At 34.3% G+C, this 15,449-nt stretch overlaps 3 protein-coding genes across 3 annotated transcripts; all 3 read right to left on the bottom strand.

Moving 5' to 3' along the window:
* Nucleotides 1-1,122: 1,122 nt before the first annotated feature.
* Nucleotides 1,123-2,003, bottom strand: LOC117905072 (uncharacterized protein At1g66480-like). The gene has a single exon (XM_034817953.1). The coding sequence runs from the start codon at nt 1,948-1,950 to the stop codon at nt 1,336-1,338; it is 615 nt and encodes a 204-aa protein (XP_034673844.1). The 5' UTR covers nt 1,951-2,003; the 3' UTR covers nt 1,123-1,335.
* A 7,244-nt stretch (nt 2,004-9,247) lies between these two features.
* On the bottom strand, nt 9,248-10,866 carry LOC117905232 (transcription repressor MYB6-like). The gene is made up of 3 exons (XM_034818183.1): nt 10,624-10,866; nt 10,310-10,439; nt 9,248-10,020 (listed from the first exon to the last, which is right to left on the bottom strand). The coding sequence occupies exons 1-3, from the start codon at nt 10,751-10,753 to the stop codon at nt 9,753-9,755; spliced, it is 528 nt and encodes a 175-aa protein (XP_034674074.1). The 5' UTR covers nt 10,754-10,866; the 3' UTR covers nt 9,248-9,752.
* Nucleotides 10,867-14,115: 3,249 nt separating this feature from the next.
* LOC117905231 (transcription factor MYB8-like) lies at nt 14,116-15,449 on the bottom strand. The gene is made up of 3 exons (XM_034818182.1): nt 15,193-15,449; nt 14,979-15,108; nt 14,116-14,687 (listed from the first exon to the last, which is right to left on the bottom strand). The coding sequence occupies exons 1-3, from the start codon at nt 15,368-15,370 to the stop codon at nt 14,306-14,308; spliced, it is 690 nt and encodes a 229-aa protein (XP_034674073.1). The 5' UTR covers nt 15,371-15,449; the 3' UTR covers nt 14,116-14,305.

Here is a 15,449-nt window from a genome sequence, read left to right as displayed (position 1 = left end):
TTCTCCAAGAAAGAAACTAACATGAAAATCATGTTACATGGTAAATACAAGACATACCCATAGTTGGAAGAGAAATTACAGTTTTTATTTTTAGTAATAAAATGCAAAATAAATTTAAGAAAATATATAAGAAAAATAGAAAGTTTTTGGATAGTTGAGTAAACATAGTCATAAAATATTTTTAAATTTCAATCAAATTAGAGATAATATTGTAAGAGACCATAATAGTACATTAAAGTATTATTAGATCCGCCCATTATTACAATAATTCAGTTTTTTATGTTAATTTTAATTTTTGTTTTTAAAAATTCTCTTAAACCAAGTAAGTTATAAATTATCTACAAATTGTTATTAATAATATAAATCAAATTCAATGATAAAATAATATAAAGTCGTGTTTGTTTCTCAAAAATTACTAAGGAAAACAAAAATATATATATATATATATATATATATATATATATAAAGAGTTTTTCACTTTCAATTTCACTATATAAAAAATAGAAAAGAAAATTAAATATAGTTAAAATTAATTAAAATTTTATATGTTTTTATATTATTTCATCTTTAAATAAAAAAAGAAAAATAAATTAAATAAATTTAAAATAACTAATTTATTGATTTTAAATCAATTTTTTTATTTTTTTTTTTCATTTTTTTTTTCTTTTTAGTTTTATTTTTCCTACTCTCCTTCAAACTTTTCAAGAACTAAAAGATAACCTAAATGAAAATATGCTAGAAATACATTAGAACTTCATTTCTGTCATAGAACTCACTGAAATTGGTGTGTCCTTTTCGCTAAAAGGATATTTTAAACATTAGATGTCGAAAACCTCAAGGAGAAAGTGCTGCAGCGTCCCTTCCACTGTTCCACAGTATCCCATCATATGTAGGGTTATATTTTCTGGTACAGAACAATACTTCTTGGTTTTCAAAGTTACGGTTTCATTGAATTTATTTTTCATGATTTAGGGTTTATAGAATCTCAATTAAATCTTAAAAACTGTAAATGTATCTTCAATTGTAAAGGGGTTGGTATTTAAGACAAGTAACCTGGGAATGTAGGGCCATTATATACCAGTACCATACGACATATTAAACAAAAAAAATATTGTCCTATATAAAATATTGGATCACCTGGCCATTCACAAATTAAGGAACAGACATATCTACTCATTCTTTATTTCATTATTGCACCCATTATTTCATTAGTAATAGTGGGTCACATATACAAATCCAAATTCCTAATCAATAAACATATCCCAAATGTCATGCACATTAATTTTCTGCATGAAAATAGGGTCAACCAATCAAACAAATCAGGAATACTCATCCTCATCCAGGCAAGTTGTAACTTTCTCTAATGATACCAAGTCCAGGCTTCCAATTCCCTTGCTGCTGCCCTAGACCATGGCCCTCAACATTGTTACTTGATGCAGCTCCATGAATATTATTGCTGGCCTTTTCCATGCAAAGATCCATTATCTTCTCGGCTGCCTCTTCATTATCCTTGCTCTCCTGGATTAATTTCATCAACTGTGACTTTGGCAGCCTCAGTTGCACCCGAATTGCACCACAATTTAATGGTCTGATGCTTGTTGTCTGTTTGATGGTGGAAAGGTCTGAGACTGACCTCCGGGACAACATGAGGCTCTCAAGCCGGTCAACTGCATTCATATTGATACCTGACTGAACCCTCCTCACTGACTTGTCTCCTGAAAGCTTTGGAATTTCCAAGAGAAAATAAAGCTTCTTTGGCTTCAATTCCCTTTGTGGCTCTAATGGCTTTGCTCGAATTCCAAAATGCTTGAAGGATTCTGATTCTATCAAAACATGACCTGGGTAGTCCTTGACTGCCTCCCACACTCGCACTGGTGTCTTTAACTTGAAGGTCTGGCCGTCTATCTTCATCACCTTGGCTGTTTTTCTGCCTCCCAATCTGTTCCCCATTGTTGAGGCTGAAGTTATACCCTTCCCAGTTTTGATACTTCTTTTGGTTATTTGGGTTCTTTATATTTCTCTGATTCAAAGTTGGGGAATGGAATGATTCAATGAGACATATTCAAAACCTACTGCTTAATTTACGAAGCTTAGAAGCTGATAAGGAAGCTGAGTAGATGTTTGGTAATTGTTTCCAAAGATTGAGATGGCAAAACAAACAGAAAATTTTTTAATATTAACCGATCGAGTCAAACTAAGATCATGGAGCTTTCAAAATCTAAAGGGATAAGTTTCCAGTCTATTTCACCAGAACACAATATGGGGTTAGACAAAGTCATTACATAGATGAAATAATGTAGATATAATAGTACTTTGTTCTCTACTCGATATTATACCAAGTCATATTATTGGACCCCTGATTTTTCCTTGAAATTCAATTCATCAAGTGGATAGATCATAAAGAATTCTCTTATGAAGGGAAAAACACATGCTTATAATGTATGAAAGGGCCATGGCTCCTAGAGCGACTCGGTCCAAATACACATCCTACTAGGAAACAATCAATATTTTTAACTAATTAGGTGATGACCAATCTGAGTTGACTTTGAGAAATTCTCAATATTTTAACTTATGATCCAGCAGCACTACTTAACATCCAAGAGGTTCTTGTTGCAAGTGGATATTCTTTATTAGCTCGTACCTGTAGCATGGACGTATTAAACTGTAATGCATTTCATTTCCTGGAAGCTCAAAATTTATTTCATGTGCAAAATATGCCTCAATGAAAAGGACAAGTTCTTGGAAGTTGGTTTCAGCATTTAGTGTAAAATGCAGTGAAGGATGTCTATTTTGATAGAAAGTCATTGATGTCTTCTGCAGAGTACTTTTATGTTGATATAAACTTTTGAGTTTCAGTATTTTGAATATCATACATAAATCTCAGTTTTCAGAGTGTCTTTTTGGTTTTTGCACTCCCTTCTTGGTTTTCTTGTTTGATCAGCTCTGCAGTAACAACCCATCTAATTACATTTCAGGCCCATCTCAATTTTGTCCCAGCTTGACCTGTTCTTGCTGAAACCTCTAATTTCAAAAATGGAATTGAAGACTCCCTATTTCATGTGGTTCAAAGTTAAGCTGCCTTCAATCCATGCTGGACCAGTTCTTTCTGGGTATTTTTTATCTATTTATTTTGTAGGGCTTTAACCTTGAAAACATTGCATGATTATTAAACCTCAAAGATCCATGTTGAAGTTGGGAGTAAACCTTGGCCTTTTGGCCTGCATTCATAGTTGGATTTGGGAGTTAATTTGTACTAAGTTTGGGAACAGCTAGCCACACAGCAGATTGTGGGAGAAAAAATCAGGGAGAATTGAACCTTGGTTTGGTATGACAAACCATCCACCTACCTAAGGAGGTGTAGGTTGACGATTTCTGCCCAACAACCACAATTAACCCTACCCCACCCCAACCCACCCAAGAAAAAAGGAAAAATGAGACTTATTTTATTATGAACTTGGATTGTAAAAGGTAAAATCTCAATGAGGATAGACCCTTTGTAAAAAAAATCAACCAACTGCTCCCGTGTGGGTACATTGCTAGCAAGCATGGCAGTCACACCTAATAGGAGCCATGGGAGAGGAACACCAAGTTCATGCAAGAGTGATTGTATCCAAGTAAGTTTTGTCATGATATTAGCAAGACTCCGATATTAAAACTTTGTGCTAGAGCGAGAGATCACTCGTTGTTCTTTTAAAGTGGAATAATGTTTTGTGGAGAAAAATACTTAATGCTATGTTTGGTTTAATTTCAAAAAAATTTGCAAAAAAAAAAAATGTAAAGAAAATAAAATAAAAGAAAAAAAAGATTTAAAACGAGCAAATTATTTTTATTTCACTTTTTTTTTTTGTCTCTTTCATATAAAAATTAACTAATTTAAAAATAAATAAATTTTTAATTAATTTTAATTATATTTATTTTTTTTCAATTTTTTATAATACAATCAAATATAAAAATATATATTTTCCTTAACTTTTTTTAGTTTCAAAGTATTTATGGGACTCAAACATAACATTAATTCATAACTTAATTTGAATAAAAATTTTGCCCTATCCATTTTGTACACTCTAATAGGTCTTGGACACATTTCATTTGATAGAGATGCAATCCACGTACGACCTCCGCGCCTAAATGCCAAGGAAATAAGACAATCTGATGTTGTTTCTGTGATCTTACTTCTCTCTTCCTAGCTATCGCAGAGAAGACTGCTCGCTATTTTGGAATATTGTCGCTGAGATTTTCTTTCCAGGAGATTTGGTCAGGTTTTGCCCATGACATGTTGGTGGTCTCCACTTTATTCTCCTCTTTCATAATAATTTTGTGTACGTAAGAGCATTTTTTGTAAGTGGGGATTCTTTTTTCTTTCTTTTCTTCAATCATGAATTCCACTTGGACCAAAAGATGGATGGAAAAAATGTACAGTTTCCAAATTAAAGTAGACAAGGCCAAACATCTTTTGTCATAATACGTATGACCCGAGCTAGGATCCAAAGTTAAAAATTGAAAATATTTTTCTTATAAAAATTAGGTATTTAGTAGGTTTTTAAAAATTACTTCTAACAGTTTTAAAAATTATTTGAAATGATCATCAAAGATTAATGGATGTTTGTTCTGTAAATTACTTTTTTACCATGTAACATTTTATGAAACATGCCCTATCAACATATACACTAAAATATTTTATTTACTAATATTTAACTGAATGCAAAGGAGATATGATTAGGCAAGACAATTTTGCTTGAGTGGAATGATACCTTACTCAAACTCACTTTCAACATGTGAACTCGAGGATAAAACTCAGGATGTTGTTTATCACTACTTATACTTGTCCTACTTGCGTGTCTAAAATAGAAAAAATACACAAACCCTTTTTTCTTTTACATACGTTATCAAAAAACGTATGATTATAATAACAAATGATATTTTTTTTATAACTCTTAAAAAAGCACTAGTGATCAAGTAATATAATATATATTCATTATTTGTATTATTTGTTTGTATCATTATTCAACGGTTTAAATCTCATCATATATATTCAACGATTCAGATCTTTGAAGATAGTGATTTTGAATGTCTATCATGTGCTTGCTTTTACTAACCTAAATATGTGAATATGCCCAAAACGGCACAAGTGTCTGAAATTCCAAAGTAGAGGAAAGGGTGAAAGAGTGATCAGAGTACTTTGAAAGTTCAAAGTAAGCCAGGAGCTTATTAGACTCACCTACTTTTCAACCCGCCAAATCACCATTAGGGGCACCACTATTTATTGGATTGGGAAAGTAACAAAGGCAGTAATTCTTCAATCCCTACATTTGTCTTTTGCCTGAGAAGTGAGAACAATCCTCTTCCACAGTGGAAAGGGAGGTAACGTGATAGGGCCTTCCCAGAACATAGGTTAACTCCCATCAGCTTCTACTTGACCTAATTCTTATTTTAACAGCTCTGGAGCAACGTCTTCAAAATCAATTGGAAGTAGTCGTTGGAAAAGTCAAAGCACCAGGACATATGTAATTAAAATATCATAGCATATAGTACAGATCGACCCTCCATGGTATCGGGCATCAAATCTTCACTTCATTTGCCTCCTAGTTAGCTTACATGCAATCTGCAATTTAAGGAAATTAAATTATATTTAGATAATAATTAAATTTATAAACCACATGCAATATTGTAAAATAGCACGTATGCATGTGAATATGTGGTGCACCATAATAATAATGTATGAGTTTTCTGATGTTCGTACCATATGAAAATAGGGCTTTATTGCTGCCACTGATTAATCCAACAACTAGCCTACTTAACAAACTGCTTACCAAAACAAATTCAAGAAAAAATTCCCTGGGACGTACAGTGAGTTCTACTTCATCTTTTTTTTGCAAATTTTCTCCTTCTTCACACTTGCTCGCTAGCTTCATCGCGTGATGTTGGGATTAATTGAAAATTAAGACGGGATCAACATCTTTGGCCTAAAACTTTTCAGCTTTAATATCCTAACACTGACTACTAGCTTAAAGCAGAAATGATTAAGCAAAGGGAAATGTCATCTTTGACTTACAAATGAGGCTGTAATTAATTAAAGAACCACATTCTGCACCTTTGTTAACCTCAGTTATATAGGTTTAGTTAGAAGACCTTTGGATTTTCAGACTTCTCGATATAAAACAACCTCCATTGGAATTAATCACAGACCTATGCAGCTACACAAGTGTGGTACTGCCCATGAAGAATCTTCCGCAGCCCACAAGAGAACAGTAGTATATATAGTGCTCTATAAATTTATATGTTCTCTTTTCCTTTCCAGTGATTACAAATTTTGGACAAATACAAGAAATTAGAAAAAAAAATTGAGAGAAAAATGAGAGAGAGAAATGTTACAAAAATAACCTACTGAATTTATGATGATCTGGAGAGGGCTTTATATTAATATGGGAAGACTTATTTACTACTGATCATTCATCGGGTGTTTTCTTAGCATTTGGATTCAGTAATTAAGTATTATATATGATGGGAAGAATTATTCATTTATATTTGGCTTGGCAGTGCTACATGATGAACCCCCAATAATAGATATGAAAGAACAAGGTGTGTTGGTTCTTAATTTGCATAGTTAGCCATACTGCAACCAGAAACACAAGCAGCATCAAGTCTATGGTGTCATCAATCAACATGCATGCATGAATGTATGGATTAATGTTTATCAGATTCCTTTGATTTACTATTATTGAGAAGATGATCATCTTTCAAAATTTAGTCCGGATTTTGTTTCAGACTATATTGATCTATTCAAATATGATGCTCTCTTCCAGGGGGTATTTACCCAATTGGTTTACAGTTCTATCTAGCTCCAAGAAAGCAAAATTAGTTCAACATGAAATATAACTGTGACTGAACTATTTATAGGTCACTCCCCCAAGTTCATAGCTCCTAAAAGGTCTTCTTATGGAAGCAAAACATCTGCACTCCTCCAATGGGAATCAAATTAAAATTAGTTCAACATGAAATGTGAAGTCTTGCTAAACTGGCTTCATTTCCTGACTGACTCATGTCATGCACTTTCATAGTTTTAACTTCATTAATCAATCTTAAAGAAAATTTTCTTAGAGAATGTGGTAAGTTGTTAACATCACGTTTCTATGTCAAGCTAGATACACCTACCACACCTTCCACACACCTTTTCTCTTACTACGTGAAACCACTTCTAAATCATATCATATATTTCTCCCAGAAAGATTATGCCAAGTACAGATGGAAATTAAGCTGGTTTCCATTTATCTCCCCGTGTGGACTAGCAATATCAATTACCTTATTCATGTCTTGTTATACACTTTTCTGGCAGATATACACCCAAAGATGCATTAAGGAAACAAAGAATGAAATAAAGCATGAAGGATTAAAATATGTTGACACTGAATATTTTCCACTCTTCCAAACAAACAGTCCATACTGCTGGTTTTTAATACTTGTGAAACCAAAGAGAGATTGCAAAGCAAGACTTGCTTTCTTCAATTAGAAGCATGGTGAAATTTAAACGAGTACTGTGAAGAATATGCAAGGGACATTGATCCATTGAATTAAGTTTGAAGCAACCTCCCTCAGTTGAACACTTTTTGAAAAGATGGGACCTACAGTAGGTGTCCTTGTGTAGTTGCTTTCATCAAGCAAAATAATGCAGAGACATTGCAGGAGAACCTTTTCAACTTTTCAGCTACAGTTACCATAAAAACTAGGTCATCCCTGTTAGTGGAAAGTTTAGTGAATCATAGATCTTTGAACACACAACTCCACATAGAATGTATCTCAAATTTCCATATTATTATAGTTGTTTCTTTCCATCTCCACATGATTACGTTGAAGTGAAGGAGCCTTCTTGGACTTTGCATTCCACTGAGAAATATCTCAAATGAAACAATTTATCTAACCATTCTTAAAGATTTTTTTGAGTTCCAATTTCAGATGAAGCCAAGAGGTGCTTATCCTGAGGATCCACACATTGAATTACTTAGGTTACTCTTGTGAGGAATCAACTTCTACCCTTCTTGAGATGTGGGAATCACCCCCAACTATTGTATTTATTAATCATCGATCGTTGAACAGAAGCTGCCTGGATGCAACTTCAGGTGATATTTTCTGAGAAGATTGGCATAGTAGATCACAAGAGAGGAATTTAAGAACTCGTCAGACCAACGTGATCAGAAAGAAACTTAATTCAACTATATTCTGATAAGCTCTAGTCATTCATATTGAATGGTAGATAGATATAAATTCTCATTCTTATACTAGTGCAGTTTGGTCAAATATCTTTCATGAGTTCGTGTTAGTTGGAAGCTTGAATCACATGCAACTACTACTACTACTACCAACACAAGAAACTGGGGCGAGTAGAAATTGTCCACTTACATGGGGCATGAACCTCAATTGAATGTTTGGTTGTTCACCCAGCATACCTGTATTTGCCACTATATTTTCTTGTGCTTCTCCAGTCCCAAGTTCAGTCTAGCAGATACCGAAAAGTCCAGCCGGGATGAATTTATTACTCACTTTTTAATAATAAATTTCATTATTATGACTTATGTATACTTAATAGGTAATGTTACATCCGTTCAATGATCTGCCGTTCCCTAGAGGATGTTAATGCTTAATCTGCAGAAAAGATATATTTGTTCTAGTATGATAGTATTTGTCATCCCAGATGATATCCTCGTGAGAAAATGGCATCTTTCACCATGTAGATAGATTAATTCCCCGATAATTCATCATTTTTTTCCAAGTTGGTTTTTTTTTTTTCTTGAGCATCGGCACTCAATAGATAATCTCTATTTTTCCTCGTTCAAACTTGGCGATGCTTTACTGTTATCCGCAAATCAAGCGATTAGGTACTATATCATAAAACTGCAAAACAAATTACTTGGAGAACATTACTGAGCTTCTTGGGCTGATGATATCTCAAGTGGCATATCTCAAATATTTGACTTGGGTTGCCCTTGGCGTTGAAAAGTAGGGCATATATTCCTGAAGAATTTGATGTGTTCACTAGGAAACCTTACCTTTCATTACGATATTTCAATATTCATATTATTACTCAGAATTTTTATTCTGATTTCCTTTTCCCAATTTTAATTTCTTTTCCTTGTTAGGCATTTATATGTATATTTTCTTGGTCAAGAATTATTTTATCATTGCAGAAACTTGCAGTTGACTCAGTCAATTGTCATTGCAGATCTGGATCTGAAGCTCTAAAGCACACAACTTATTTGGGAATGCCGTTTACTGTATTAGTAGTATGGCCTAAAATTATGATTTACATAAATGATACAACAGCTTTGAAATAGAGGAAAACCATATAGCTACACGAGATTATCTTCTCAGGAACATTTAACTGTTTCTACAATCATCAATATTTCTACTTACATGAACCTTCAAATCTCCTCAACTTACAAGCAAACCTTCCATAGTTGCTAATATATATTGTGCTAGAGAGTGCACCATTAAGCCCTTTCATCCCTAGCTTGGTTATATATCTTTAACTCTATTTCTTTCTGCAGTACATACAAATTGTTAGGAAATTTCTTCTTACACAAGCAGAAAACCTAATATACATATACATACCACAATGCAAATGCATTCCCAATCAGATTCCATGCATATAGAGGGACTAAGCTAGCGTCCCATCTAAGAGAGGAAGATGGGCTGGCCTATTCCATATATAAGATTCATGTTAAGATTAATTATCATAAGCTACGCATGTGTTGTGGCCTCTATTCCACAATATTATTAGACAAGGTGAGATTGAGGTTCAAATCAGGCAACCCACTTGTTTTCTTGACTAGGAAAGTTGCATCGTTGGATAACTGATCCTTTTTGCCATGAGGTGTTACCGGGTGTTGACGAGAAATGGACTGTCTTACATGATGCTTATCAGGATTGATACCCATCCTTATGAGCTTTCTCTTTAGATGAGAATTCCAGTAATTCTTCACCTCATTGTCAGTCCTTCCTGGCAATCTACCCGCTATCAGGGACCATCTAAACAAATCATGCAAACTTCAATTAGCATAGTGATCATCAGAGAGTAATCAGACATAAATAATTTTCTTTATATGTACATGGAATTTTAAGGATATTAATTAAAATAAACAATATGACGAGTATTATTCATCAATTGCCCTTCACGAAATGAAAATCTAGGGCTAAAAAGCTGCAACTTGTTTTTCTTACTTTTTGAAGATTTAGGTTTGTATCTTGAATTTTCTTCTCATGTTAGTTCTGAAGGAACTATAGAAATGTTTGATTGATAATCTTTAAGATAACACACCGGTTTCCTAAGAGAGCATGGAGTTTGACGATGAGGTCTTCTTCATCTTCAGCAAAGTTGCCTCGCTTTAGGTCTGGCCTTAGATAGTTTAGCCATCTCAACCGGCAACTTTTGCCGCAACGAAGCAAGCCTGCTTATGAATGAAACGTAATATTAAGTCACGTAATCATATCATTCTTTAAGGATTTCATCAAAATACTAACGAAAAGGAAAATGATGATGGGGAAAATATCTCTAACAAAAAAATTAAAAAAAAAAAAAAAAAATCTCGTCATGAAGGAAAACTCTAATTCATCAGTCCATATTAGGTTTACCTGCCGCTTGTGGAAGTGAGCGCCAGCTACCTTCACCATGCTTTTGGATGTAATCAATAAGCTTCTGGTCTTCCTCCTTCGACCAAGCTCCTTTATTTGTATCTTTCTTCTCACAGCAAGGTTTCCTCATTGAAATTCTCTATATAAATACAAACATCCAACTCCAGAGATATGACTGAGAGAGATAGAGAGGGAGAGAGAGGGAGAGGGGGAGAGAGAGAGCAGGAGGAAGAGAGGGAATCCCATAAGCAATGGGCGTACTATATAGAAGTCTCGTCCTCCTAAAGGATTTAGGGTTGACTTGGACTGGTGGTTCTAGCAGATTTGTCTTAGTTTGGCTCAATTGCTTTGTAGGTATGGACTTATAGTATCTCGCAAAACTTCATTCGTGGAGCCTCCCATCCTTTACATTTCCCAATTCAATCTGATGCATTTTCAAAGTTCCACCGCTTGTTTTGTTCACTGGAGTTTTAGCCACTACCAACAAACCCTTCCATTCCCCAGGCCCAACCCCAACTCCCACAAAACCACAAAATTATATGCTGTGTATCAGCATATATAACAGCAAAATGAAGAAGAAAAAGTGAAGTACATATATAACATATATATATATATGATGTGTGAAAATTTGAACTTGGGCTGTAAAATCTCACCAACCCCTCAAGGTCTTTACTGTGTTTTATTAGGGTATTTTTTCTATCCTTAGGTTATGTTTGCTATGACTTTTGCACAAATGCACAATTATTTTGTTAATTAATTGACTATTAATTGCTTAAAAAAGGAAACAACGGTCAAAAACTTTTGAATATTTCTGATGGTATGAGATTGTTCTCCACTTCTCAGACAGGTGAACCTGTTCAAATTTGTCACGTATTTCCTAAATCAGTTATGAATCTTCCAAACAGAATGAAACTTCCTAAATTAATTTACTTTAGTTGAAATATTCCAAGCATACGACCATATTACACAACATGAAATCTCTAATGCTTTTTTCATTCACTTTAAAAATTAATTGGTCACTTAATTTTTTGTCTTTTGCAACAGGTCACTTAATTAATGTTCTATGATAGCTAAGTGCTGCACTAGGGTAATGGTAAAATTCATCTCATGCAACAAAATGTTAGAGAATTATTCCTAGCATGAGAAAAAGGAATTCGTCTATTAATTAACCTATATATGTTTGAAAGGTTAAAAAGAAAATTGACTGGATTGCCTTCATTCCCTCATATGCTTGAAAGGTTAGAAAGAAACCCAAAAGCCTGCATTGTCAACAATTACAAGGCTTTCAAAATAGACTACTCTGAATATAGAATATTGCCAAGCCTCTAAGTCTTATTTTTCATTTTTTTGTTGGTGAAAAAATAGTGTTTGTGTGCATACGAGAGAAGGATTAATATTATGGATTCATGACCCCATATTTTTTTAACAAGGGGATAATAGATAAAAAGACGGAATGAGAGAGACATATGTACTAATGCTAAAACAAACGAGAGGCAATCAGAGGTGTGGGCTATGTATGTGGAGGGTTGGGGATACATATTCCACGAAATCAATCTCAATGTCTTATCCGGACATTTAAACTCCACATTCCTGTATGATACGTGACAAAAGCTCAATTGGTAATATGTTTCTTCATGCTTCTGAATATTTCGTACAATTATTCATTTAGGTCTTCCAAAATGATCTCTGTTATTTCTTTTTTTATATATGGATACTCATCTCAAGGGAGTGTGATTCATCTCAAGGGGAGTGACTCATCTCAAGGGGGGCTGAACCATCTCCTATTTGGTTGAGTGTGATTCCCCATGCAGCTGGTAATTATCAGACTTTCATTTCTAAATTTCTTCGCTTTGATCATTCTACTTGTGATGAATGATTGAATGTTTCCTTTTCACACTACATTGCTTCTCCTTCTACTATGCAAAACATCAATTGGAAATCTTGGCATGCAGCTGGTAATGGTTTAATTAACTTATTAAAGATAAAAACTTATTTCTCTTTTCTCGGTGTCCTCTTTTACTGTCTGCATATACATTTTCTCTCCTTACAAATTGAAAGTAGTTAAAGACTTAAAGTTATTATAAATAAAAATAGTAAAATTTCTAATATTAAATTATGAATATTCTAGTCTCTCTTGGCATCATTAATGCACTCATCTTCTCTGTCATATAGCCTTAATTATGTCAAGAATTGATACTGTCATATGGTTTAGAGTTATACATCCTCTTCATTCATTTCCACAATTAATAATTCTTTTACAATTGAGGGATAGGTAAAACTCTCTGAATTTTAAACCTTATGACCTATTTTGAATATGGAATTCGAATCACGTGCAACTACTACAACAAAGGCATATATATATGTGTGGTATATAACTTTCATCCATGTATCCTTTGACTGGTTGGTTGTAACCTGAACTTTTCACGTGCCCAGAATGCCTATAGCAACATTATCATACTTGAATTCTCTGCACCTAACATTTATCTCGTATCTATTGATAATCCCATCACCCTTTTCTTGGTCATACTCACTGCTGGTTGAGATGGAGAATCTGGAGATGGATTCTCCACATATGACTACAGTAAATCTTATCCGTTGTATCATCTATATACATATATATGCATAGAACCTCAAATACTGCCACAACATTCGGTGGCTGAACTCTTGCAATTTTTTGCAGCTTTTACCATTTGGAATGTCCATTTCCAGCATGGAATATCTTCAGTTAAACCTTTAATTTGTGACTAAGAAAAGGAAAGAAAAAAAAAATGTGACTTGTTGTCAAGCAGTGGAGGATTGTTGGTGCAGTTGGCTGATGAACCATTGTTATGGTATACGGTTCTAGATTCAAGTTATAGGGTTCTAGGTAGAAACCGGTTAATTTATAGGTTCAGCTCATCTCATCGCCAAAGCCAAATTGTAAATAATCTTGATTTTGTATGAAGTCATGATTAATTTATATAAAAATGTAGTGGGAGCCAGATGCAGAAAGCAAATGGCACAACACAAGTATAAATTTAAATATATATAGATATATATATATGTATACCTTATCCTTATCCTCCTTGAGGAACATATATACCTTATCCTCCTTGTCCAAATGTCTAATACAGACAAGGTTAAAGGTCAGCCTATATTAATGTGGATGTCAAGAAAGGGCAAGAAGAGGGGTTTATTTTTGCAATTAAAGTCGCAATTGAAAGGAGGCGGCACTGGTTTATATATATATGTGATGATAAGAAATGGAGCAGTTTATAATTAACCCAGTGGATGTGAAGGAATATTAGACACTAGCTTTGGAAAGATATGGCCTTGATTCATTTGGGTGTTTTTTTTTTTTTTTTCTTTTTTTTTTTGAGTATCATCAAACAAAAATGAATTTAGGGTTTTAATGGTCACCAATGATTGATTTCCAACTATTTTGTTGATAGTGGATGGATTAAGCATCTCAACATTACTACTTGAAGCATTGCGTAATCCATAGAAGCTTTATCCATTTAGAGAACAAATTTCATTTGAAACTCAAAATGTTGAATTAGGTATGCAAAGTTTCTCTTCTGTTACATATATTAAAACTCAATTCTAGCCTATATTCCTCCTACATTGCACAAAGAAACTAAATGTTTCACCCTAAATATTGGCTTCCACATTGGCTATAAAGCCATATACTCGACAATGGAGATCATCCAAAAAGAAGTAGAGTTGTAAAGGGAGCAGGTTCAAGTTCCTTATGACTATTTGCCCCAGTTAGCTGCATTTGTTCATCTACTGATGGAGCCCCCACATTGAGATTAAGGTTTAGGTCAGGCAAACTGCTTGTTGTCTTGCTCGCTGAGCCACATGTAGAATCCAAGACTGCATTATTATCGGCAGCTGAGATTAGAGGATTGCTTGTCTGGTCCCTGGATTCAAATGATTTGCTAGTACCCGAAGCCCTTTCTCCGAGGCGATGGTTATTAGGATCAATGCCCATCCGCATTAGCTTTTTCTTTAGATGAGAATTCCAATAGTTCTTTACTTCATTGTCTGTCCTTCCGGGCAATCTTCCCGCTATCAATGACCACCTAAATCATTAATTTATCATCTCATTAAACATTTTCTAAGGCAATTGCGTGAAAAACTTAAATACAGTTTTACACACTATCTATAGAAAAAATAATTTGCCTACCATACTTCAAATATAAGGCTATGAATAAATTTCTTTTTGGTTTATATGCATACAAAGGCATTGGCATCGAAAGGAAGAAAATAAAAGGGATTCTTCTCATGTTTCTATTTACTATCTTCTGAGACCTCCAGCCCTAAGCTTCTAACAAGAAGAGTTTCTGAAAATGCATATACAGTAAATGCCTAACCTGTTTCCAAGAAGCGCATGGAGCTTAATGATGAGGTCCTCTTCGTCTTCCCCAAAGTTCCCACGCTTAACATCAGGCTTTAGGTAGTTCACCCATCTCAGCCGGCAACTTTTCCCGCAACGAAGCAAGCCTGGTACATATAACAAATTAGGTCAAAAACCACTTCCCATACTCCATGGATTCTCACACAGAGAAAGACGAAGCCATAACATACCTGCAGACTGAGGAAGTGAGCTCCAGCAACCTTCACCATGCTTTTGGATATAATCAATGAGCTTCTGGTCTTCTTGCTTGGACCAAGCCCCCTTGTTAGTGAATTTCTTTTCAGACCCAACTCTTTTCTTTGTGCTTTTCTTCTCACCATAGCCTGCAGGCTTCCTCATTGCAACCATGGCGATAGAGAAAGACCGTAGAGAGAATACAACGACGAATTAGCCAAATTAAGGAATGAGACATATGGATGCTGAAGTG

The sequence above is a fragment of the Vitis riparia genome, chromosome 17, assembly GCF_004353265.1.
Source record: "Vitis riparia cultivar Riparia Gloire de Montpellier isolate 1030 chromosome 17, EGFV_Vit.rip_1.0, whole genome shotgun sequence".
Lineage (NCBI taxonomy): Eukaryota > Viridiplantae > Streptophyta > Magnoliopsida > Vitales > Vitaceae > Vitis > Vitis riparia.
Note: the sequence above shows the minus strand (reverse complement) of the source record. Positions and strands in the feature narration are given on the sequence as shown.